At 41.6% G+C, this 26,348-nt stretch overlaps 1 protein-coding gene across 4 annotated transcripts; it reads right to left on the minus strand.

Moving 5' to 3' along the window:
* Nucleotides 1–652: 652 nt before the first annotated feature.
* On the minus strand, nucleotides 653–25,579 carry Ptgr2 (prostaglandin reductase 2). Of its 4 annotated transcripts, none has more exons than XM_048449150.3 (11): nucleotides 25,424–25,579; nucleotides 20,265–20,349; nucleotides 18,113–18,231; nucleotides 13,898–14,089; nucleotides 13,293–13,463; nucleotides 11,520–11,639; nucleotides 9,970–10,179; nucleotides 8,111–8,232; nucleotides 7,270–7,357; nucleotides 4,950–4,989; nucleotides 653–2,750 (listed from the first exon to the last, which is right to left on the minus strand). In XM_048449150.3, exons 2-11 carry the CDS (start codon nucleotides 20,299–20,301, stop codon nucleotides 2,674–2,676), a joined length of 1,176 nt encoding a protein of 391 aa, XP_048305107.3. In that variant the 5' UTR covers nucleotides 20,302–20,349; nucleotides 25,424–25,579; the 3' UTR covers nucleotides 653–2,673. The 4 variants fall into 4 exon arrangements, with proteins under 4 accessions (XP_048305107.3, XP_048305109.3, XP_048305110.3 ...); XM_048449152.3 differs by having other exon boundaries at nucleotides 25,382–25,527; XM_048449153.3 differs by lacking the exon at nucleotides 25,424–25,579 and adding an exon at nucleotides 25,221–25,341.
* Between the last annotated feature and the right edge of the window lie 769 nt (nucleotides 25,580–26,348).

Below are 26,348 nucleotides of genomic sequence, written 5' to 3' on the forward strand. Positions count from 1 at the left end.
AGTGAGACCCTGTCAAAACTAAAATAACAAGAAAAAAAACATGATGTGGTACGCAATAGTGGGGGATTAAAGGCAGTGCCCATGAGAATTAATGTTCTCTTAAGGCGTTTATTTTCATGTTTAGAGATAAACTAAGAACCTAAACAAGCTAGGGATTAGTAGATTGGGTACAAAACAAAACATTCCAGGCCATCCGGGTGGAATAATTCCTTGGTACATAGTTCCATGCTGGGCACTGGGAAGCATGGCTGTAAACCCATTTGAGAACTGCCATGACAAGGACAACTGGGCTACATAACATCTGAAAAGAAACCTTGGGATGGCAAGGAAATGTTTACTTACTAGGAGCTAAAATCCTAAAGTTTAAGTAAAAATAAACAAACTGAGTGGTGGTGGCACACACTTTTATTCCCAACAGAGGCAGGCAGGCAGATCTCTGTGCGTTTGAGGCCAGCCTGGTCTACAAGAGCTAGTTCCAGGACAGCTAGGGCGATTACACAGAGAAACCCTGTCCCAAAAAACCCAACCCCAAACAAAACAAAAAACAAAGTAGATTTGGGAGTTCACCAACATATGAAGAAATGAAGAACCCTCCAGAAAGAAACTGGTCCAGTTTCTTTGTAAAACAACGATAGACCGATGCAAAACTGGATTGAGTGATTACTAATACAGTTTGAATGTATTTATTGGAAGTGTCACCTATAAAATACATTGGCTGTGTAAAAAAGTGTCTTAAATCACACTTAGAAAACATTTTCAATTTTGCTTTTCTAAAGGTTGAGTTACAATTAATAAAAACATCAATATATGTGGAATATTCATGTCTACAACCATTGGTTAGTTTACTTTGTCCTATCATTTTCTGAAGCCTTTTTTGTTGTTGTTTTTTGTTTTTTTGTTTTGAGACAGGGTTTCTCTGTAGCTTTTGGAGCCTGTCCTGGAACTAGCTCTTGTAAAACAGGTTGGCCTCTAACTCACAGAGATTCACCTGCCTCTGCCTCCCAAGTGCTGGGATTAGAGGCGTGCACCACCACCACCACCACTTTCTGAAGCTTTTTTACTTGGGGCGAGTTGGGGAGTGGGGATTGCTATTGGGAATTAAGGCCCCTAGAATACTGAACAGTGTTCTGCCCTGATAACTTCCCCAACCCACTTTAACCAATAAAATTCTCAGTGATGTTTATACCTACTTGCCCTCCAAAGGTTCCCAAAGTGCGGACCTTTAACACTAGCACTCCAGAGGTAGACAGGCAGCTAGAGATCTGTGAATTCCAGGGCAGCCTGAATTACATAGCAAGCTACATAACAGACTATCTCAAAAAAATATTCCTAACGTAAACACAAGCTTTTGTTAGGCTTGCTACATAGTAATTTGGGAGAACACAAGTCTTCTGGGTGTAAATCTGGTCTATTGAGTCTCTCATCAACTCAACTGACGTTATTTATCTTTTCATATCACTCCCAATCCAAAACTTCTCTTCCTCAGTCTGATACTCCCAATGCTGTCCCCAACCCTATGTGCTTACCATGAAAAGTCCCTCTTTGGGCAGGCTGGGGAGATAGCTCAGCAGCTGCTCTACCAGAGGACCTGCACTCAAGAACCCAGCACCTACACGGTGGCTCAAAACTCTCTCCAGTGCCAAGGGATTCAATGCCCTATTCTGTCTCTGCAGGCATCAGGCATGCATGTGGTGTACAGACAGACAAGACACATAGGTACATAAAGACTTTTACAGTCTCTCTTCCATATGAAATATGGAAAGCCCATCGCAATTCTAATACTCTCACTTTAAGAATAATGTTAAAAATTTCCCCAGTTCAACAGATGTTAACTGCTTCTGACCTTAGAATTAGAGTGTTCACCCAGTTTTAAAAATAACTTAAAGATATGCCTACATATGATCCATTAACAGTTGTATTAACTATCCAGAAGTTTTTAAATATTTGATACAAATATATGTAACAAGAGTTTTAACAAACAAAATTAGCTGAGTATAGTGAGTAACACGTGCCTGTAACCCCAGAGATAATTGGCAGTGGGGAACCTCAGGAATCAGTCCAGCCTGAGCTACACTAACAGATCCATCTCCAAAATAATTATTATTACTAGTTATTATTACAAGGAAAATAAGTCAGGTATAGTGGTACATGCCTGTGATCCCAGCACTCAGGAGACAGGCCACAAGAATCATAAGTACGAGGCCAGTGTGGACTTCATATTTGAGACCCTGTCTCAAAAATAAAATAGAGAAAAACAGATGATACCAAATCTATTGTGGCAGTGCTTCTCACCCTTCCTGATGCTGTGACCCTTTAACACAGTTCCTCACATTGTGGGGCCTACAACCATAAAATTATTTCATTGCAACTTCATAACTAATTTTGCTACTGTTATGAATTGTAATGTAAATATCCGATATGCAGGATATCTGGTAGTGACTCCAAAGGGGTCACAACCTACAGGTTGAGAACCATTGTATTATGGTTAACAATCACAAGTTAGATATATAGTTAATATATGATATTGAAAATAAGAAGGTTATTTAACTAAAAATATTACAATTACACTTAAATTAAGAACTATGTGTACTGTAAGATTATTTTTTTAAATGTATCTTAAGAATCTTTGTGCACAGTAGGAAATGTAGGGTTTCCTTGATGAAGATACGCAGACTACAGAGAAAAATCTTCTGAAATGCAGACAATCTGCTTCCCGATGTTGCCTCCGGTCATCATAGACTGGAACGCAACTGAAAGAAAAGAATAGGTCGTCTGAAAAGAGAAATGTTACTATATGTTTGTTAGAGGTCTGACACACAACATTAGTTTGAATAATTTCTTCAGTGATTTTTCTGCCTTTTATTTATTTATTTTTTGCTGTTTTGAGACAGGGTTTCTCTCTGTAGATCAGGATGGCCTCGACCTCACAGAGATCCACTGCCTCTGTCTCCTGAATGCTGAGATTAAAGGGTATGTGCCACCACTGCCCTGGCAAAAAACAAATCTAAAAAGAAAAATCACTGGGTCAGGTGGTGGCGGTGCACGCCTTTAATCCCAGAACTCAGGAGGCAGAGGCAGGTGGATCTCTGTGAGTTTGGGGATAGCCTGGTCTGCAGGGTGAGTTCCAAAACAGAACACATAGAAACACTGTGTGTGTGTGTGTGTGTATTTAATATATATAAAAATCTGGGGCTGGGGAGACGGCTTATTGGCTGAGGTGCTTGTTGCTCTTGCAGAGGAAATGGGCTCAGTTCCCAGCACTCATGTGGTGGCTCACAACCATCCCTATTCCTGGCACCAGCTGTATGAGGTCCAACACTCTTATGAATTCCATGAACACCAGGCATGCATGTGGTGTACAAACATGCATGCAGGCAAGACACACACAAAAGACTTATTTTATTTGTATGGGTGTTTTGCCTGCACATATGTAAGTATACAACATGTGTGTGGTGCCAGTAGGGACCCAAAGAGGGCTCTGGATCACCTAGAACTGGTTATGAACTGCCATGTCGGTGGCAGGATCTGAACCCGGATCCTCTGAAAGAGCAGCAAATGCTTTTAACCAATGAGTCATCTCTTCATAATTTTTGTGTGTTTTTTTGTTTTGTTTTGGTATGTTTTTTGTTTCTTAAGACAGGGTTTTTCTGTGTAGCTTTGCACCTGTCCTGGCACTAGCTCTTGTAGACCAGGCTGGCCTTGTCTGGGATTAAAGGCATGTGCCACCTCTGCCCAGCTCTCTCCATGATGTTTTAACTATTACATACAGAAGGAACTCTCATGGTGTATCCATGAAGTGCATGGTCCTCAGCTAGTGGTGCGGTTTTAGGAGGTTCTGGAAACTTCATGAAGTAGAGCTTAGCTGGAGAAAGTAGTCAGCAGAGTTGGGCCCTTCCTGTCTTCTTCTATCACCTTCATGTACACCCATTACCAGGATGATCTGCCCTACCCAAGTGCATGGCGCTAAGTGATCATGAACTGTACCCTCTAAAATCAGGAGCAAAATAATTGCTAAGATTTTGTTTCAGGTAATGAAAAAGTAACTTATACACATATTAAATATCGCTAAAGTGAACCCTAAGGGTGTTTGATTGCAATATATAAGGAAACCTACATATATAGGACAGTTTCTCAGGGAAGAGGTAACTTTTATTTATTTGTTTGTTTCTTTGTTTTTCAAGACACTGTTTCTCTCTGTGTAGCCTTGGCTGTCCTGGAACTCACTCTGTAGACCAGGCTGGTCTCAAACTCACAGAGATCCACTTGCCTCTACCTCCAGAGTGCTGGGATTAAAGGTGTAAACCACCACCACCCAGTTTATTTTATTTATTTTTATTTTAACTTATATTTGAAACAGTCTCATTAGCTGAGAATAACCTTAAGTTGATTGTATTGCCTCTACCATCTGAGTTCTGGAGTTATAGTGGTTGCTAATATTCATGATTTGTATATCATTTATGGTAGATCAGCTCTCTACCAACTAGCCCAATCCTCAGTCTCAGCAATGAATAAGATGGGTGTGGTGGCAAATTCTTGTAATTTCAACACTTGGGAGGTCAGGAATCTAAGGTCAGCCTCAGCCACCAATCAAATTCAAAGCCAACCAGGGCTAGATCAGACCAGATCAGAAGACAAGACCCAGATCAGAAAAGCTCTGCTCCACCCCCATTCTTCCTGTAAAAAAAGATAAACAAAACAAAGCGAAGGAAAGAAGACATAGCTCAGCCTTAGCTATGCACAAGGCTAGCATGCACAAGGTTCCATCACCGCACAGTCTTTCAGTTAACACAGCTCTGCAATGTCTCCACAAAGAAGAAAAGGGGTGGGGAGCTAGGGTTTAGCACAGTGGTAAAGTGTGTTTAGCATGAAAGAGGCCATGAAAGTACATTAAAAGAAAAATCAATACACGCATTGAGCACATATGTAGAAGAAATCTTCATTCATCTTACCTCCCATGTTTTCCAATCCATTTATCACAGTCTCTTTGATCTGTAAATCAAAAATAGTTAGATTTAGAGTTAATGGTTTCCATAAAAGGAAACAATGCAATTTAGGATTTTGCATACAGTAGAAAAATGGGTAGCCACCATTTTTCAGTAAAATCCTAATCCTATATTCCTGTTGTCTGATCGCCTTAAAAATTTTTTTATACATTTATTTGTTTTGTGGGTGAATGCACATGTCGTAGCATGCATGTGGAAGTCAGAGGACATCTGGTACTTGTTCTGTAGACAAGGCTAGCCTACTGCTTGGTTTAAAGGCATAAGCTGCCATGCCCAGCTCAGTTCTTTCTACTTTTCTACCACAAGGGTTCTGCGGATCAAACTCAGTTCATCCACTAGGCAGCAAGTGTCCATATTCACCGAGCCATCTCATTGCTGCCCCAACACTCTCATCCCCATCTAATCTTAAACAAACTACACAGGCAATTTAGCTGAAAATGATCTTGAATTTATGACCCTCTCCTGCCACCACCTTCCAAGTACTGGGATGACAGGCCTTGCCACTACACCCAGTTTTGTTTTGTTTATTTCCCCTCCTGGGGTGGACTAGGCTTCATGCAGGCTAAGCAAACACTCTACCAAGTTACACCCTCAGTCCACATACACCCTCTAGGGAAAAAATGATCTAAGTGTGCACATATACAAGTTTGCCTGTCATTTTCAGGTTCCAAGAACATCTTATCTGGATACCAGATAAATAATTTCTAATTTCAGGCTGTGGTGGCACATGTTCTTAATCCCGGTCCTTGGGCAGGTGGCAGAAGCAGGTGGATCTCTCTGAGTTCAAGACCAGCCTGGTCTACAGAGAACTGTCTTCAAAACAAAACAAAACAAAAAACTTCTAATTTTGCCCAACAACTAAAATCAGAATAACCATAAAGGAAATGAATATTAAAAGGATATTTACTTAAATCTATAAAAATTATAAGGGAATAGATTATATTAAGCTAAAGTAATGTAATTGTACTACTGAGTTTACAACTGCTTTCTGTACTTTATAAAATGTAGTAGTAACTCGTTCTAGTTACATAAAATTTAACCAATTCTCATTAAAAAAATATCCACAGAGCATTCTGGTATGTGCTTATGTGACTTTTAAGAGAGCACAATTTCTGGGACTAGAGAGATGGCTCATCAGTTAAGAGCTCTGGCTGCTCTTCCAGAGGACCCAGTTCAATTCCCAGTGCACTGATGGCTCTCACAGGCACCTGTAGCTCCAGGTCCAGGGTCTGACACCTCTCTTCAGTCCTCTGTGAGAACCAGGGCAAGCAAGTGCTATACAAAAATTTCTGTAGACAAAACATCCAGAAATAGCATGAAAAAAGAAATCAGAATTCCTAAGTACAGTTCCACAAATACTTAAGTTAATGAACATTACAAATTTAGATTTCAGGAGATATACCTATTGACTTTGTAACTAATCTATGGAGAGTAAAGCTTTGTAATTGTTTAGCTTTATTTTCATCTGTGTTTTGCCTGCATGCATAGATGTATGTACATGTATGTACCACTGTGTGCTTGGTGTCCTGGGAGGCCAGAAGAGGTTACTGGATCCCCTGGATGGAGTTATGGACAACTTGTAGCAGCCATGTCAGTGCTGGGAACCAAACTGGGTCCTCTGCAAAAGTAGCAAGTGTTCTTAATCACTGAGCAGCCTCTACAGTCCTGAGCTTAATAAAATATTGCATAGAGCTAATAAAAGGGTTTCTCAATCAGAAGATTATGGTCATCTGGGAGAAAATTTTATTCAGAGATTAACTTTTTAAACTATGTGTCTACGTGTGTGTCTCTGTGGAGTATGTGCGTGTGAGCAGTTACTTAGGTGGTTCAGAGAGGCTCACAGAGCCCCTGGAGCTGCAGCTGCAGTCAGTTGTGAGCAGCTTGACATTCAAGTCGGAAAACAAACTTGGGTTCTCTGCAAGAGCAATGTGCTCTTAACCACTGAGCCAATTCTCTAGCCAATCTTTTGTAATGAAACCAATGTTCGCTATAGTAAATTAAAAAAAAAAGTATGCCAAATGGCAGCAGAAATATACTTTTATAGTTAATAGAAATTTGGACTGGGGATGTGACTCAATTGGTAGAGTACTTGGTTAGTTTTGGGTTCAAGCCCAGCACCACATAAACAAAGCATGGTAGAGCATGCCTAGAATTCTAGCACCAATGAGGCAGAGAGATGGGGGGTTAAGGGTTCAAGGTAATTGTCAAGTTCAGACCCAGCCTGGGCCACATGAGACGTGGTTTCAAAAAACAAAAGAGGGTTTACCTTTAGCTTTCCTTCTTTAAACCACTGACTCAGCTGGAGAAGTCCAGGCTGAAACTTATCTTTATAGTTTAGCACGGTAAATCTCTCTCTGTAAACAGAGAATGAAAGAATAACGATTAGAGAATATTTCAAGAGTGAGAACCTGAGGGCAGTGGTGGCATAGGCCTTTAGTGGGAGGCAGAGGCACGCAGATCTCTGTGAGTTCAAGGCCAGTCTGGTCTAAAAGAGTGTTCTAGAATAGTCAGGGCTGTTAAACAGAGAAACCTGTTTTGAAAACAAAAACAAATGAACACAATCAAATCTTTCAAATTGGCAATCCCTGTTTGTCTTTAAATTAGCCTATAACCACGCTGAGTCTGGGCAGATACAGCTTTAGGTGTGAGGATAAGGAAGTACACCAAACTTTGTTTATATCTGCTTATCATCTATAACCCTGGCAACAGTATTGTGATTTTTCATTTATAGATAACATTCCTTCATAGCCTCACATGATCTCATCTAATCAAAGCCAAGTATCTATTTTCCGAGAAACAGTTAACCAAAATTTAAATATTGAACCTCTTTAAATATATACTTTTCAGTCAGGCAGTGGTAGTGCACGCCTTTAATCCCAGCACTTGGGAGGCAGAGTTTGAGGTCAGCCTGATCTACAGAGTGAGTTCCAGGACAGCAGGGGCTGTGAAACCCTGTCTCGAAAATCAAAAGCAAAACAAAAAAAAACCTTTTCAATTATATTTAATAAGGAAAAAGAACTATAAATGAAACATTTCCCACCTATGAAATTCAGCTCCGTAGCCCCAGCCCCTGTGCCAGTATAGTAAGGGAAAGGTAGCACACACACCTTGTGATGTTTCTCTCCTTCTGGATTGCTTCTGCAGCAGGGGACAGTGGAGGAGGGTATGGCACATCCTTATTGTACTGAGAAATTTGACCACACAGGATGACGTGGCTGTTCTGATTCATCTGCACAGAGAAACACTGACAGTTACACCCTCAGCCACCTTCCTATTGATGGATTTAGGACTACATCAATGAAAGCTATTTAACCACCACACTTAAATTTTTTTCAATTAGTTTCATTTATTTTGAAGATTTACCTATGTAGAAGTACTTTTTATTTATTTATGTATGTGCACGTGCATGCACATGCCTCCATAAATTTTCACCACATGCATGCAGGTGCCTGTGGAGGCCAGGAGAGGGCCTTCGATCTCCCTAGATCGTTACAGATGGTTTTCAGCTGCTTGATGTAGGTGCCAGGTTCCAAACTCAGTCATCCACAAGAGCTGTAAGTACTCTAAGTGCTGAGCCATCTCTCTAGCCCCTACAAATTTTATTAAGTCCACTCTGAAAGAATATAGAATAAAAGTTTGGTGATCACCAAAAAAATTACATTAGTTGCCAGTGACCTTGCTGCTTTTTTGTACTATGTTCATTTTATTTATTTGTTTGGTTGGTTGGTTTTGATTTTTCGAGACAGGGTTTCTCTTCAGCTTTGGAGCCTATCCTAGAAAAACTAGCTCTTGTAGATCAGGCTGGCCTTGAACTCACAGAGATTTATCTGCCTCTGTCTATCTCGAGTGCTCAGATTAAATGTGTGCACCACCACCACCTGACTAGTATGTCTATTTTTTTAAAGCTTATTATTTTATATGGTGGGTCTGTAAACATGTATAGGTACTGTAACAGGTCCCCAGACCTTAGCAGGTCCCGAGACTTTACCACAGCTGACTCCATGATAGAAGTAACATTCAGGCTGTTAAACTCAGCACTTTGACAGCTCCACCTGCCAACTCAAAAGCCTAATCCATCAAAGTCCATAGTTCTGGGAAAGTCTAAATGTATTAACCTTGCTTTTTGGCTTCTGTAGTTCTGCTTCTGATTAACTGTTCTTGTTACCTGAAGTATGTCAACTCAGGATACGGTTTTTGTGCTTAAAAGCTCACCCTGAGAAAGGCTTGGGGCTACACTGGGACCCAAACACTGACCATCTAATAAAGACTTTCTATTGGCTTAAACCCATGACCAAGTAGTCTCCATAACTGACACATCCACATAAGTGCAGGTCCCTGATGAGGCCAAAGGGGCCAGTTCTCCCTGGAGCTTGAGATACAGGTGGTTTGAGCTGCCTGACAGGGACGCTCACACAGATTCACACTCAGTCCTCTGCAAGACCAGTACACACTCTTAACTACTGAACTGTCTCTCCAGCCCGATCATATATTTCTTTAGATTGAAATGATATAATCTCAACTGTAAGTAATTTTACATATAGTCAATATCTATTTATTTTTATTATCAACTGTTGATATTTTACCACATTGTCAATAAAAATATATAACATAGATAATCTATGAAAACCATCTCCCTACCCAACTCAGGGGTTATGGCTGTTAGGTGATTGGTGGTTGGTGAGATACAGGTCAGAATCTCAGTATTCCAGAAGTGTAACTCTTAATTTTTCACAAAAGTAAACTAAAGGTGAAAATATATCACGAGGCAGAAACTGAAATTCAGAACACAAATGTGCAATCAAATGACAGCAAGTATCAAAATCTTCTGTATATCTTAAACACAATAATCATGGAATTTGTCAAAATGAACACTACACTTTTATAGCTTCCCTCCGTATCAAGCAAAAATATCACAATACATAAAATACAGTATCAGATCTGTAATGGAAAGAAACCAGCAAACCACCTGACTTATCACCGTATCACTGATGTCGCCACCAACATTGTCAAAGTAGACATCCACTCCAGCTGGGCACGACTCTCGGAGCTGTGCCGCCACATTCCCCTTTTTATAGTTAATTGCAGCATCAAACCCCAGTTCTGAAGTCAAAAAGAGGCATTTCTCATGTGTTCCACAAATTCCCACCACTCTGGAACAGCCAAGCAGGTGGCCAATCTAGGGAGGAAATGTTTGAAAATTAAGTGGCTTTATATTCACACAAACATAAAAATGTCAAAGAACACAAGATATTGCAAGTATAAGAGAATATGTGCCCCAGATAATTTTCATGTCAACTTGACACAAGCTAGCATCATCTGAGAGGCAGGAACTTCAAAATGCCTCCATAAAATCTGACTGTAGGCAAGCCTGTAGTGGCATTTCTTTAGTGTTTGGAGTGGGAGGGCCCAGTCCATTGTGGGTGGTGCTACTTCTGGGCTGGTGGATCTGAAGTCGATTAAAAAGGTAGTCAATAGTAGTCCTCTAACAGTCTCTGCCTTAGCTTGCTATTTGAGTTCCTGCCATGACTTCCCCCAGTGATGAACTGTTCCCTGGAAATATAAGAATAGACTCTTTCCTCCCCGAGTGACTTTTAGTCATGATGTTCCATCACATCCAGATTCACCCTAAGACAGCACTCATCACAATTTAGGTTTCATTACAGTGCTTTAGACTAAAACATTTAAAATGTGGTGGCACACGCCTTAGATCCCAGGACTCAAGAAGCAGAGGCAAGTGTCTCTATGAGTTCAAGGCCAGCCTGTTCTATATAGCAAGTTCCATGATAGCCAAGGCTACATAAAGAGATTATGTCTCAAAAAAAGAAAAAAGAATGAAATGAAAAGAGAAAAAAATTAAAACCAAAGAGACTGAGAACAGATGTGATCCTTAAAATATATATATATATATATATATATATATATATATATATATATATAGTTTAAAACTTACAACTTTAATGTAATTTTTAAAATAAGTAATCAGACCCAAGCTATCACTCTTAAAATTCAATAATTTTCAGGGCTGCGGAGAACACAAACAATAGCTAAAATACATTGTTTCCCATACTATAAAAGCTACTGTATCAGTTACTTTCTATTGCTGTGATAAAACACAGCAACCAAAGGCAACTTAAGAGAGAGAGATTATTTGTGTTTACATTTCCCAGGAGAAGCAAGGCAGCAAGCAGCTGGCATGGTGGCAGAAGCAGGAAACAGATCACATCTTCAGCCACAAGCAGGAAGAAGAAAGAGCAAACTAGAAGTAGGATGAGGTCTTGAACTCTCAAAGCCCACCCCTAGTGACAGACATACTTCCTCCAGCAAGCTGCACCGTCCCCAGACAGCACCACCAACTGGGTGACAAGTGTTCAAATAATGGAGACTAAGGGGGCATTTCTCATTCAAACCACCACAGCTACTGTGATGGCTGATCATCTTGACAAGATCTAGAATCATTACCACAAAAGCAGACCTCTAGGCACGTCTATGGAGGTTAACTGAAAAGGGAATACCCACCGAATGTGGTGGGTACCATTCCACAGGCTGGGGCACATCACTGAATACACAGGAGAGAGCAAGCTGTGTGCAGGCATTCGCTGCTTTCTGTGTCTTGAGTGCTCCTGCTGCCATGACGTCCTGCCATAATGCAACATAGCCTGGAATTGTGCACCAAATAAAATCCTCCTTCCTGGGCAGGCATTTTATCACAGCAAAGAGATAACTAATATTGCTACTATTTATAAAACATTGAACTTTGTACAGTTCTTTGAAAACATTTATCACATACCTACAATTCAATAGCTTTCTGCAGTATCAGCACTTGGAAGGTGGAGGTAGGAGGAATAGGAATTCAAAGGTAGTCTAAGCTACATAGTAAGTTTGAGGTCAGCCAGGGAGACAAGTGACTCCATTTCAAAATATACATTAATAAATAACCTTCTTGAGGATGAAGAATTCTTATTAATTTCTTTAAAATAAGAGTTTGATTTTATATTGTTGTTTGGTCAGGCAACTGAGCATAGAGCTTCATGCATGCTTAGCAAGGGCTCAAAGCACTGAGCTACAACCCAACACCCCTCTTTATCATATTTTGTGAAGATGTATTTATCTGTGTGTTTTGGCTGCATGTATATATGTGTATTATGTGCATGCCTGGTGTCCTATAAGCCAGAAGGCAGCACTGACCTGCGGTTAGAGAGTTCTAAGCCACTCTGGTGCTGAGAACTTACCTGGGTTCTCTGCAAGTACAGTGAGTACTCTTGGTCACTGGGCATCTCTCTATTCCCTGCTTGTCTTTTAGATCTCTATGATTTCCATCCCTATATAGATGACAGAACTACTCTAACATTTGCCACATCTATTTTAGTTAACAGAGAAAGAGACACAAAAACCTGTTTTTTTCATTTTTATCAACAGAATCTAAACAGGTAATACGATTTCCGCCAACAATGTGCAAAATAATGACATAATAAAATTTTAAAGAAGAAGTCTGGAAAGATGGCTCAGTGGTTCAGAGCACTTACTTCTCTTATAGAAGACTTGGGTTTGGTTTGAAACAGCAATATCAGGAGGCTCACAACCACTTGTAACTCTAGTTTCAAGGGATCTGACACTCGAACATGCATGTGCTCACACAAACACATCAAACAAAAATAACAAATCTTTTTAGTTAAGATGATTTTTATCCTTGACAAGTTCATATATATGTATCCTATAGTTTGGTTATAGTTGGCCACATTCCCTCTCACCTTTCCCGTTCCTCTGAATTCCTCCTTCACCGTAATAGGCCCCTCCCACGTTCAGTCTTTAATTAAATTTAATCTGTTGCTTGCATGTGCGTGGGTATGCAGTTATCTGCCATATCACAGGAACTTACAAATGGCTAACTCTAAAATTAGTTACTTTTGTGACAAACTTTTATGTAGTCCAGGCTAGGCTTGAACTCACTAAGTAACAGAGAATAGCCTTGAACTTTTGATCTTCTTCCTCTGCTTTGTAAGTGCTGAGATTACAGGTGTCACCACACCTGCTTTACCTGGTGTTAGGGGTCAAACCCAGAGCTACATGCATGGTAGGCAAGCGCTCTACCAATTGATCTATGTTATCAGCCCTCAGTTGTTTTTTTTTTAATTGGTTTTTATTGAGCTCTACATTTTTCTCTGCTCCCCTCCCTGCCTCTCCCCTCCCCCTGCCAGCCCTTAGTTTTATATTTTAAATTATACACATGGATTCTGTGATCTGCTTATGCCTTCTATTTTAGAAAAGTCAAGTAATTTTTGAAGACTTTACCTGCCCAGCCAAAGATCCACAGGCACCTGCTGCTCCACTGACAACCATTGTCTGATTGGATCCAGCAGATATGTGACCTTTCTCCTGTACCCCAATCAAGGAAGTCAAACCAGGCATACCTATAGCTCCAAGAAAATATGAAAGATGTCCATCCACAAGTTGTGGGTCTACCTAAAATAAAAGATGTACATTTTAGCCAGGTGGTGGTGATGCACACCTTTAATCCCAGCACTTGGGAGGCAGAGACAGGTGGATCTCTGTGAATTCGAGGCCAGGCTGGTCTACAGGACAGGCTTCAAAGCTACAGAGAAACCCTGTCTCGAACCCCCTCCCCCCCGCCAAAAGTCCATTTTAAGCAATACTGAAGTCACAGTTTTAAGCCAAGAAGTCAGAGCTAAAGACTAACTAGTGTCCACGCCCAGCTTCCTCTCTCAGATCTCTATGCCCCTCCCTGTAAGTATACTGCATCAAGACCTTTAAGGTCTTGTAAGTGAGATCAGAGAGTTGGGGATCTAGTCCAATTTTAGTCCTTCCCTAACAAAGTAATATGAATGAAGACATGAGAATAAAGGAAGAAAGATCAGAAAGTTTTATATTATACTCACCTTTTCAAGGCCATTCCCATCTAGAATGGCTTTGGTTTGCCAGGGCCAATAAAAAGAAGTCACAAAATCGCCTTTAGCCAAATGTATGTGCTTGCTCTCTTCTACAATTCCAATACCTCCACCATCAGCCACCTGAGACAGCTGCCAAGGTGCTAAGTAGTCAGTGCCAGTGTCCTCATTCATCTTACAGCGCTGGGAGAGGAAAGCCTTCATTAAGGGATGCTCAATTTACCCAGTGAAAGAAAAGCAGGTAAGTCTCTCTTGTGCCATCCCCCCCACTTATTTTACTCTGCAAAAATTGGGGAAACCATGTACCTAACTCTTACCAGTAAAGAAGCACAACTGAAAATAAATAAGTAAATTTAGATCTATTCAAATTAGAGTATGGTAATCAGAACAGTGTAGTACTGGCACATCAGTAAGACCTTTGAGACAGTTAGCAGGTAAAGGCACTTGTCACTAAGCCTGTCTGACAACCTGAGTTCAGTCTCCAGGCCCCACATGATAGAAGGAGGAAAGAACCAACTCTCAGTTGTCCTGTCCTCCACCTGTGAGCCATGGCAGTCATGCACGTGCACATGCAAGTATGCACAAAAATACAAGTTCATAAATGTAATCTTTAAAAATGAGTGGAATTCATTAAGGAAACCACCTAGGGCCCATCTTTTCCTTTTGGAAGTTTTAAAGATTCACTGTTGGGTGCAGCAGTGTGTATCTGCAACCTCAGCACTTGTAGAAGCTCTAGGGGCGGAGCCAAGCAGATGCTGGAGGCTTGCTTACCAGCCAGTCAACAAAAGCCTGACCCCCAAGTTTGATCCCTGAACCCACATAAAGGTGGGAGGCGAGAACTGACTGCAAAGCTGTGCTCTGGTCTCCACATGTAAACCAGAGCACATAGGTGGCCTGGAGACGGTTCAGTGGTTATAATTAATACAGTTGTTTACAGACTCAAAGATGGAAGGGGAAATGACCATTTATTTTATAAGGCTGGTGGGATGGCTCAGCAGGTAAAGGTGCTTGCTACCAAGTCTAGCAACCTAAGATTGGTCCCCAGGACTCAAATGGTAAAAGGAAAGACTAGACTCTTTCAAGTTGTCCTCTGGCCAACTCACACACACACACACACACACGCGCGCGCGCGCGCACACACACACACACACACACACACAAATAATATAATAAAACATTTTAAGTGGGGCAGTGGTGGCACATGCCGTTAGTCCCAGCACTCAGGAGGCAGAAGCAGGCAGAGATCTGTGAGTTTGAGGCCAGCCTGGTCTACAAAGTGAGTTCCAAAACAGCCAGAGCTAAAGAGTGAAACCCTGTCTCGAAAAACCAAAACAAAAAACAAAAAAAAACCCAAAAAAACAAAACAAAAAAAAAAACAAAAGCAAAAAACCAACTGACAAAGAAGTACCAAACAAACAAACCTTTCAACTACAACAAAAACAAAAACAGAATTGGAAGATTCATGCTTGCTACTTTCCAAACTCACTGTAGTCATAATAATCAAGGTAACAAGACACATTTGAATAAACACACATATTAATGGAATAAGGTTTGAATCTAGAAGTAAATGCTTTTATGGTCAACTGACTTACGATTTATTTATTTTTTAGTCTCGCTGTAATTCAGCTAGCATCAAACTGCAGTCACCTTCCTGCCTCAGCTTTCCCAGTGCTGGGGTGCAGGTGTGAGACCCTCCCCCAGCTGTCAGCAGATTTTTGACAAAGGTATCAGGAGCAAAGTGCAGTCTTTTCAACAAACGACACCTACACAACTGTATAGTGCGATATTATTTGTTTTTGTTGTTTTTGTTTTTTTGAGACAGGATTTCTCTGTAGCTTTGGAGTCTGTCCTGGAACTAGTTCTTGTAGACCAGGCTGGCCTCAAACTCACAGAGATCCGCCTGTCTCTGCCTCCCAAGTGCTGGGATTAAAGGCGTGCGTCACCACTGCCCAGTTTATTATCCGTGTTTTAATAAATAAAGGCTGCCTGAAGATCAGTGCAAAGCAGCAGACTAGTCAGTGATACAGGTCAGGCAGTGGTAGCCACACCTTTAATCCCAGCAGCCACACTAGTCAGCCATAGAGGGCAGGCGGTAGTGGCTCACGCCTTTAATCCCAGCACTAGAGAGGAATATAAAGCAGGATGAGACAGGAACTCTCACTTTCAGTCTCAAGATTTCATAGCGTAAGAGCTCTCTAGTGGCTTGGCTGTGTTGATTTTCTGATCTTCAGGGTGAACCCCAATATCTGTCTCTGGGTTTTTATTGTTCATGCTACATAACTATGTATCCACCAAAAGACTGAAGCTGAACCCTGGATGATTCATCTAGGGTGTCAGTGGGGTTGTAGTTCAATATGCTTGCCTAACATCAAAGGCATAGGCTCACTCCCAATACTACAAAAAAGAAAAAAAGAAAGAAGGAAGAAAGAAAGAGAACTGATTTTAGATGTCCGTCTTACTAGACCGAGATGCTTACTTGACTTAAACGATGTCTCTGAGCAGATCTGATATCTGTACGGGTGTTTCTGAAGCCTCCACATATGAACTAGTGGGCTCAGTGGACCATATCTGCCCACAAGGCACCATCTAGTTAGGTGTCAGGGGCTGCATGAAAGAAACAAATCACCTGGAATATGGAAGAATCCGCTTCTTCTCTGGAGTGGATGTCTTTCCTCTGCCCTTAGACTTCAGAACTGCAAGTTCTTTGGTCTCTGGGACTCACATTTCCAACAGACAAGTGCAGCAGGTTCCCAGGCCTTTCATGATCTGTTTTCCTGGTTCTCAAGTCTCCTTCAGACTTGGACTGAGCCAGGCTACAGCCTCCCTGGTTTTCTGGTGGACTTTTCAGTCTCCATGATTGTGTTAGCTAATTGCCTAACAAATCCCCTCTCTATCTATGCCTCTATAACTGCATCTGTCTCCCACAGTTTCTGTCTCCTCGGAGAACTATAATACAGACTTCTTTCTCATAATACATACAAATATTAACTCAAAATGGGCCACACATATTTTACAGCTAAAACTATAAACTTCTTAGAAGAAAAGTTAGGGTTATATCTTCATAGTGTTGGGTGAAGCAAAGCCTTAAATATGAGATCAAACATATATGACAAAAAGAAAAAGTAGTAAACTGGACTTTATCAAAATGAATAACATACAAGAAGTATATTGTCATTGCAATAGAGTGTAAAGACAACCCATAAAACAGGAGATAATTATTTTTTATTTGTTTTTCATAACAGGGTTTCTTTGTGTAACAGTCCTAGTTGTCCTGGCGAGGAGATATTTCTTACAGAGCAGTATGGGGTACCAGGGTTTATATCTAGAAAACAAAGTCTATAACTCAATAATACAGATCATTTTTTTAAAATTTTCCATGAAATGAGACATTTTTGTTTTTTAATCAAATTTATTGTTATTTTTTAATGTGAATGTTTTTCCTGCATGGTGTATGTGCACCAAGTGTATATCTGATGCCCAAAAAGTTCAGAAAAGGGACTTGGACCCCTATAATTAAAGTTACAGACAGCTGTGAGATACCATGTGGGTACTGGGAATAGAACCTGGGTCCTCTGCGAGAACAGTAATTGCTCTGAACCATCTCTTCAGCCCCAAATAATTCAAGTTTAAGATGTTTGTGTACTCTAGGTAGATATTTTTTAAATTTATTTATTTATTACGTATTCAACATTTTTTCCATGTATGCCTGCATGCCAGAAGTGGGCACCAGATCTCATTATAGATGACTGTAAACTACCATGTGGTTGCTGGGAATTGAACTCAGGACCTCTGGAAGAGCAGTCAGTGCTCTTAACCTCTGAGCCATCTCTCTAGCCCCCAGATATTTCTTCAAAGACATACAAGTGGCCAATAATCACATGGAAATATGCTCAAAATTAATCATTAAGGAAAAGGGAAATCAACCCACAATGAGATACTTCTTCACACCAAGTATTACGTCTATAAGTGTTAAGGAGTGTTAAGATGGGCATGGTGGTGCACGTCTTTAATCCCAGCACTTGGAGGCAGAAGCAGGTGGATCTCTGAGTTCAAGAGAACTAGAGGACTACACTGAGAAACCCTGTTTCAAGAGACCAGAAAAAAAAAAGACATCATTTCTCAAATAAGCACAATAAAATTCTGATGCAACAACACTAAAACATAAGACCAGAATTATTTCATCAATTACAACACCCCGTTTCTTACCATGTAAGGATCCACAGAGAGGTAGAGAGTTCTAACCTGAACTTGTCCTTCACTGATATTATCTGCTAAACTGACTTCTTCCATCCTGAAATTCTCTGCCACTGGATTTCCATTTTTCCCTAGATTTTCAAGCAAAAATATGAAGTTAAAATATTGCTTCCCCCCCACCCCCAGGTAGTCTCACTATGTAGCCTTGGCTGAGTTCTCCAACTCAGAGACATCCACCTGCCTCTGCATCCCATGCTGGGACTAAAGGTGCACAGAGCCATGCCTAGGAAAAGTTACTTTCTCATAACATTTTCTAAAGTTACCCTAGGATTTAAAGTACTCCCTTCTAATTCAAACAAGAGTAACTCAGCATAAATTTTCAAATAGTTCCCATCACTCTTGAATTTAAGTTCAGAAATACTCTTGTAAACTAATTTTGTTTTCAAAAAATGATTATAGGTATATAACATATTCTGTTTCAAAGTAGGAAGACTCTGAAAATGAAAAATCCCACTCTCTTGTGTAGCGGTGGTGCACACTTTTAATCTCAGCACTCAGAAGGCAGAGGCCGTGGACTCAGAATTTGAGGCCAGCTTGGTGAGTTCCAGGCCATCCAGGGCTACATAGTGAGACCTTCTCTTTAAAAAATGGGAGGAAGTGAGGACAGGAAGCTGGGAGCTAAGGGTGGGACACAGGATGGCTGGAGAGATGACTCAGTGGTTAAGAGCATCTGCTGATCTTCCAGAGGTCTGGGGTCCGATTCCCAACACCCACACAGTTGCTAACACGCATCTAGAACTCCAGTCCCAGGGGATCCAATGCCCTTTTCTGACCTCCATGGGCACTGCATGCACAGGGTGCATAGATACACATGGGAGCAAAACCCTATATACATAAAATAAAAATAAATCCTCAAAAAAACTGAACTCAACCTTTAATTATGGAGTTAAAATTTATAAAGTAATAAAAAAACCAAAAAAATTAGGTAATTTTTTCATCTTCATTGTAAGACACAAACAGAGGCTTCCATGAACATTTACTATTTTGCTTTTAAAGTCTTAAAAATAAGATAACTAGAAAATGAGGTATAAGAAAAATGCTTAAAGTCGGGCAGTGGTGGCACACACCTTTAATCCCCGCATTCAGGGAGGCAGAGGCAGGTGAATCCCTGTGAGTTCAAAGCCAGCCTGGTCTACAGAGTGAGTTCCAACACAGCCAGGACTGTTACACAGAGAAACCCTGTCTCAAAAAACTAACCAACAAAACCAACCAACCAAATAAATAAAATGTTTAAGCGGACGCTAACATCACTGAAGTGTATTCATCTTGAATTATGTTTAACAAGAGCAAACTTCTTTTCAGGAACCATTTCCTGATTTCCAAGGTGGGATCCAATGTAAAGGTCTCAAGCTAGCTATTCACTATACTAAAACCGAGGGCAGAAAACATGGTAAGCAGGCAACAAGACAGGACCACAACACAGTGGGCCCACACTCGGATTACTGCCATACCTAAGTTTCTATGACCCAGCGAGATGTCAGTATTGATAAAAGATGGTATATGTCACGTAAAACAGAAAAGCCAATATAAATAATCAGTCACACCTACCACAAGGAAAAATCCAAAATTAGACACTTTCAATATAACTTTCCATGATTCAAATGGCCTTGAAAAGTTAACATCTGGGGCTGGAGAGATGGCTCAGAGACTGAGAGTGCTGACTCCTCTTCCAGAGGACCCAGGTTCAATTCCCAGCACCCACATGGCAGCTGACCACTGCCTGTGACTCCAGTATCAGGGAATCTGACAACTTCATACCAAATGCATATAAAATAAAGTTAAATAAATATTTTAAAAAGGAGAAAAGTTGACATCTGAAAACTGAATATGACATTGTCTAAAAGGTTTTATCTAACACATTTACTAGTCTTTTTCTTTATTTTCTTTTCTATTTATTTATTTTTTTTGAGATAGGGTTTCTCTGTGTAGCACTGGCTGTCCTGGAACTCACTCTAACCTCAAACTGAAAGATCTGAAATTTACTAATCTTAATTTACATTACTACCTTAGTTTACCACACGGATATCATGTCAATTCTTATTCTTCTCTTTCCAGGAATGATTACAGAGACCAGGACTGCTCATTTTCACAGAACGATACATACCAGGTCGGGAGTTCAATACCACTCTCTGTATAATCATCACTCTATCTGTGCAGGAGCCTCACAAGACTTCTGTAGGAAATAAATCCTGTAATTATAAAAAAAATCATTAGAAAGATATGAAGTATTCAATTAAAATTTTTTTAAGCTCTTGAGTTCAAAGTCATAAAGCATGTTCCAGGATAGATAGGGCTGTTACACAGAGAAACCCTGTCTCGGAAAACCAAGGAAAGAAAAATTTAAGACTCCATTTGTGCATCTGAATGGAGAGGAAAAGTCATATTTAGAATCTAAAAAGAGCTAGAGAGGTTGGTCAGTGGTTAAGAGCACTGGCTGCTCTCAGTTTCCAGCACCCACATGGCAGCTCACAACTCCAGTACTGGGGATCTGACACCCTCTTCTCTCTCAGGCACTACATGCATACACAAAGGCAAAACACCAATACCCATGAACTAAAAAGAGCAGAACTAAAAAAAAACCTAATACTGTCCTGTCAGTTTGCTTCCTAATGTAAACATATGGAGAAAAATAGTAACTAAGTCCAATTAGAATTCTTAGCTAATAGGATCACATTCACTGAAGACCGAAAGAGAAAAAAAAATCTCTGTCATGGATAATTCTGAGACATGTGTCTTCACACCATCAGGATTAAGCATTCTACTAAGGTTTGATTAAAAACATACAACAACAACCCCAATTCACACTCCTCCAGAATCAGGCAGTTAGTCAAGCTATAAATGAAAAATACTAGCCAAGGACTGGACAAACAACTCAGCAGTAAAGCACTTGTCCAACATGTACAACCAGGATGGGATCTCAAATATCAGAAAGCAGACTAAAAACTTAATCGCTTGGGCCAGCAAGATGCCTCCATGGGTAAGGCTCCTGATGCCAAGCTTACTGACCTGAGTTTATCTCCAGGACCCACATGACTTCCAGAAGTTACCCTTTGATCTCCACATGTGCCATAGCATACACACAGCCCTGACACCCACACAAAATAAATTTAAAAAATTTTAAACAACTGTTTAGCTGGACATGATGGTGCACAACTTTAATCCCAGTACTCGGGAGGCAGAGGCAGGTGAATCTCTGGATTCGAGACCAGCCTGGTCTACAGAGTGAGTTCTGTAGGATAAGACAGCCAAGGCTACACAGAGAAACTCTGTCTCAAAAAGCCAAAAACAACAACAAAAAACTCTCTTCAACTGTAATACAACCAATTTTTCAAAGGTTCTTTCGTGTTTGTGTTCTGAGTGTGTATGCCAGGGTGCCCCAGAGATCCACCTCAGTGACTGAATTACTAACAAGCTTTCTTTTTCTCAGGGGTTTGAGGTTATTTTGTTGTTTTACATTCTTGTTTTTGGTGGGGGTGGGGCACGTATACTGTGGTGTTCATGTGGTGGTTAAAGGACAATCTGCAAGTCGGTTCTCTTCTTCGCCAGAGCGTGAGAGCTGGAGAGACGGCTCGGCTGTGAAGAGCACTTGCTGCTGTTGCACAGGACATGGGTTCTCTTCTTAACCTACAGATGTGAGATGCCTCACAACTATTTCTAACTCCAGTTCCAGAGCACCCAGTACTCTCTTCTGGCTTCCTTGGGCACTAGACATGCACTTGATGCACATACATGTAGGCAAACACTCATGCATATAATACATGTAAAAAAACGACATGTTTAGAACTGGAGATACAGCTTAGTGGTAGAGCGCTTGCCTGACATGTATGAGGTCCTAGGCTTGAAACCTAGGACCCAAAGGGAGAAAAGAACTAAATATCTGGTGTTGGTAACATTCAGTAAGGTCGATGATGAATGCAGAAACGCACCCTACTCCTTTAAACTCTCTAATGCACATGCTGATAGTCTCAGTAGTGATTGCAGAAACGGCTAGTTAATCTCAAACTCACTCTTCATTTGGGATACTCTTCATCAGAATAAAATACTTTCTGGCTTTCCCTTAAAGCAAATCCCATTATCACTCAAAAATCCTTCAGTTAAGTTTCTGTACAACATAAATACTGTGCCATTAGTGACAGAATCAGCAGCACAGGCAGCCTCTTGCCCCTAACATCTAGTGCTCAGACAGCCCAAGCACTGGCAGCTGACAGACTCCATCAGGACTCCAGGTTGACACACTGCATTTGGGGGCTCTCTTCCATTCCTTTCTAGTTCATGCCGTTGCTTTTTTTTGTCACTTTTGTCTGTAAAGTCCTGACTGTTCCTCACTGTGACTTTTTCTTCTATCTTCTCCTATTTGAAAGTGATAGGTAGATTAGGTAGATTTAGAGGATAATGAGATTCAATTTCTCTTTCTCCACCCCACCCCCCACTGGGATCCTGGCATGCAGGAGGCAAGTGCTTCAGATTCTTTTTTTTTTTTGCCGGGGGAGGGGGGGACGGGGGGGGGGGGACAGGAATCTTTTGTTGTTTTGGTTTTCAAGATAGGGTTTCTCTGTAACTTTGGAGCCTGTCCTGGAACTCACTCTGTAGATCAGGTTGGCCTCGAACTCACAGAGATCCACCTGCCTCTGCCTCCCAAGTGCTGGAATTAAAGGCGTGCACCACTGCCCAGCATAGGACAGGAATCTATGCGGTGCTGTCTATCTTATTTCACCATGTCATTTAGTCCATGGGAAACTTTTCTAAGATGGGGCTGCTAGGTGTTCACATTCCTGAGTTGGAGTTCAGGGCTTCCCTGGCCTCATCCTCTTAACTGGCTGTGACTACAAGTACATTCCATCACCTCCTGCCAGACACATTTTCTATGGAACTGACATGTATAGAAGTCACGTAAAAATTAAAAAGCAAGGGGGCTGGAGAGTTGGCTCAGTGGTTAAGAGCATTGCCTGCTCTTCCAAAGGTCCTGAGTTCAATTCCCAGCAACCACATGGTGGCTCACAACCATCTGTAATGACGTCTGGTGCCCTCTTCTGGCCTGCAGACATACACACAGACAGAATATTGTATACATAATAAATAAATAAATAAATAAATAAATAAAAATTAAAAAGCAAGTTTATTCCAATACAATTGGTCAGACTGTCCTTCTGTGGTTATTAATTGTACTGTGATGGCTGAATTTTCAAAAGAGCAGTTCCAATGTCTTAGTCTCTTTTCCTGTGGCTGTGAGGAAATACCCTGACAGGGGCAACTTCAAGGAGAACAGGTTTGTTCTGGCTCACGATTCAAGGATGTAGTCCATTGTGGAGAAGTCACAGCAGGGGATGGAGGCAGGGTCACAAGACACCCCAAGAACCAGAGACAGTGGAGTGGATGCTGGTGTCCGACTAGCTTTGTTCTTTTTATTCAATCCAGGACCCAACCAGAGGAAACAGTGCCAATCTGAGAGTGAGTCGACCTCCCTCAATTAACCTAAACTCAAGCTAAGTCCTTGCAGGTGTGCCCTGAACTCCTCCGTGGTTCTGATCCTGATGATCAGTGTTAACTGTCAGACAGAGAAGTTTCATATTTGTTTACTTTCAGTCTTGTTTTATTCCCCTAAAATAACAGAGCCAACAGTGATGCCTACCACTGTGATCCCAAGAAGGTAGAGGCCAGGGAACTGAGTTCAAAGCCTCAGCTACATAATAAAATTCAAGGCCAGCCTAGACTACAAGAGACCTTGACTCAAAAAAACAACATGCTATAGCTAGCAGGATACTATATGCCTGTAATACCAGAACTCCAGAGGCTGAGGCCTGAGGATCTCAAGTTGAAGGTCACCTAGATAACATGAGAGATCCTATCTACAAAAGAAAAATCTATGGCTTGGCTACACGTGTAGCTCAGTGGTGAAGTCTTCCTGAACAAACACAGGCATTCAAAGACATGACTATGATATGACAGGCCTGCCTAAACACGGCTCATCATCAGGTGCTGCTGCGGGGCCTTCCGTTTTAAATCAGAAATCTTCACAGGTCAAATACAACTGATCAGTGAAGGACAGCCGCACTCTCAACAGCGTAACAATCAACATACTCAAATCACACAAGAAACCTTCATTTACTCACAAAATTTCCACCTAGAATACGATAGGCCAAACTCAAGATCTGAAGGGCAGTGGGGGAAGAGCCATGGCAGAGCTGGTGGAGGTGGGTGGGGGTAAGCCTCAGCAATCCCATTTGCCTGTTAAATTAAATGGTTTTGTAACTGGTGTTACTATTCCGAAATAATACCAGCGAAAGATCTGCTTAGTCATAGAAAAAAAAAATTCTTGAGTGCCCATGTAAGGAAAAGCTCACTGAGCAGAGAACATGTTATGTTTCTAGCCAGGTGGGACCTCTTGGTTTAGTTCCTAATGTTTTCAGGTGCCCCAAAACTGGGTGAGTGAGTTTTGCTTCCTCTGAACATGCTATAGTATAAAGTACATTTGTAATCCCAGTTATTGGGCAGAACTGGGATGGCAAGTTCAAGGCCAGTCTGAGCAAACTCGTGAGAACCTGTCTCAAAATAAAAATTAAATACGAACTGGAGATACAGTCCAGTTTTAAAAAAAAAAACAAACATTTGTTAGCATGCATGGGGGTGTGTGTGTCTGGGATTCAATCCCCAGTACAGAAAAAATAAATTATTAGTTTGCTTAAATTCAACTTTCTCCTCAAACACTACCAAGATTAAGTTGAAAATGTCTCCTCTTCCCAGAAGTTATGGGGGGAGGGGCTGAATGACTTGTCCAAGGTCGCACACCTTGGCTCACACTTGAACCCATTCTAACACACCATTTCACAACACTAGCTTCCTAACGCGATGCTGCGGAATCGAATCCAGACCTGACACCTTTTTATAAAAGACGCCTTGGGTTCAGCCGTATCTTGTTCGACCACTCTGCCACAGAAGATTCAGTGGGTCTTTCCTCTGCCCTCTCTGCCATCATGTGAGATTCCTACATGGTTCTTCCTTCCCTCGGAAACCCAACCTTCCTCTGTAGCTCCTACTACCAACCACTTTCACAGAAACTGACCAGAATTTCAAGCCGACTGCCTAGGTCCTCAGCACCAAGAGCTTTTGACACGATTTAAGTATTTCCCTATGCACACAGTAGGTGTTCAACAGATGCTCAAATCTGAGGCCCCTCAATCATGCCCAAACTTCACGCTGTCTACCCAGACAACTCTTAAACACCTGCTTATTGGGCATTCCCTAGTCTAATGTCCCAGGCTATACCGCCGGTGTCGCCAGGAGCTCGGTGAGGACGCCCGCAGGTCACTGCAACTTTCTCCTCCGCTGCGGGTTTCATCTGGCTTCCGGCGTCCGGATGCGGTGACCCCCCCCTGCAGTAATGTCCGCTTGAGATCTCGCGAGATTTGGTGACCAGCAGGGCGCCCGCTGGCGGGACCACCCTTGCCCTAGAACCACACTACGCAAGCGCAAGGGTAAACTGGCTCCGCGCTCCCTCCCGGGGCGGGACCTGGAGTTTAGAGGAAAGCCCGGGTTCCCAGAGTCCGTGAGTGGTGGAAGGAATTGCTAGTGTAGGCAGGAGGTATGCGTAAGTTAACGCCCGTTGGTGTTCCGCGGGCCGCTCTGGACCCGGAGAGCAAATGTTTAGCCTTGACCTGCCTTGTCACAGCCAGCGAGTTCACGTCAAGTCCTGGGTGTTCTCCTCGGCTCCCCCCCCCCCCCCCCCCCCCGTACGGGAACCGACGTCCTGGCACCTCCTAGATAGGCGCTCTGACACTCACAGCCCCAGCTTCTAGAAGGAATTTTACTCGTGGACTCGCTGAGTCTTAGGTTGGGGACTTACAGTGAGGCAAGAACCATCAAGCCTAACCCTTGTCGTGTGGGTGGGGAAACTGAGGCCTAGAGGACTGGAGCAGTGGTTCTCTCCCTTCCTAATGCTGCGACCCTTTAATGCAGTTCCTCATGTTGTGGTGATCCCTAACCATAAAATTATTTCGTTGATACTTCATAACTTTAATTTTACTATTGTTATAGATTGTAGTGTAAATATCTGTGTTTTCCGATGGTCTTAGGCGACCCTTAGGGTCACTGAACCCCAAAGTGGTCACAAGGTTGAGAAATACTGGATTAGTCCCTAGAGAATGTGGTTTGATCATCTATCTTTAAGCCAGTTCAGGACAGTGCTGCCCAG

This window comes from Myodes glareolus, chromosome 11 (assembly GCF_982192425.1).
Source record: "Myodes glareolus chromosome 11, mMyoGla1.1, whole genome shotgun sequence".
NCBI lineage: Eukaryota > Metazoa > Chordata > Mammalia > Rodentia > Cricetidae > Myodes > Myodes glareolus.

What these genes read in the sequence shown, in the direction of transcription:
- Ptgr2 (XM_048449150.3), bottom strand. Translation starts at nt 20,301, where the DNA reads ATGATTATACAGAGAGTGGTATTGAACTCCCGACCTG. An exon ending in GGTATTGAACTCCCGACCTG is followed by an intron (nt 18,232 to 20,264) that starts GTATGTATCGTT and finishes TTGAAAATCTAG; the next exon opens with GGAAAAATGGAAATCCAGTG. An exon ending in TGGATTGGAAAACATGGGAG is followed by an intron (nt 2,751 to 4,949) that starts GTAAGATGAATG and finishes CTTTTCTTTCAG; the next exon opens with TTGCGTTCCAGTCTATGATG.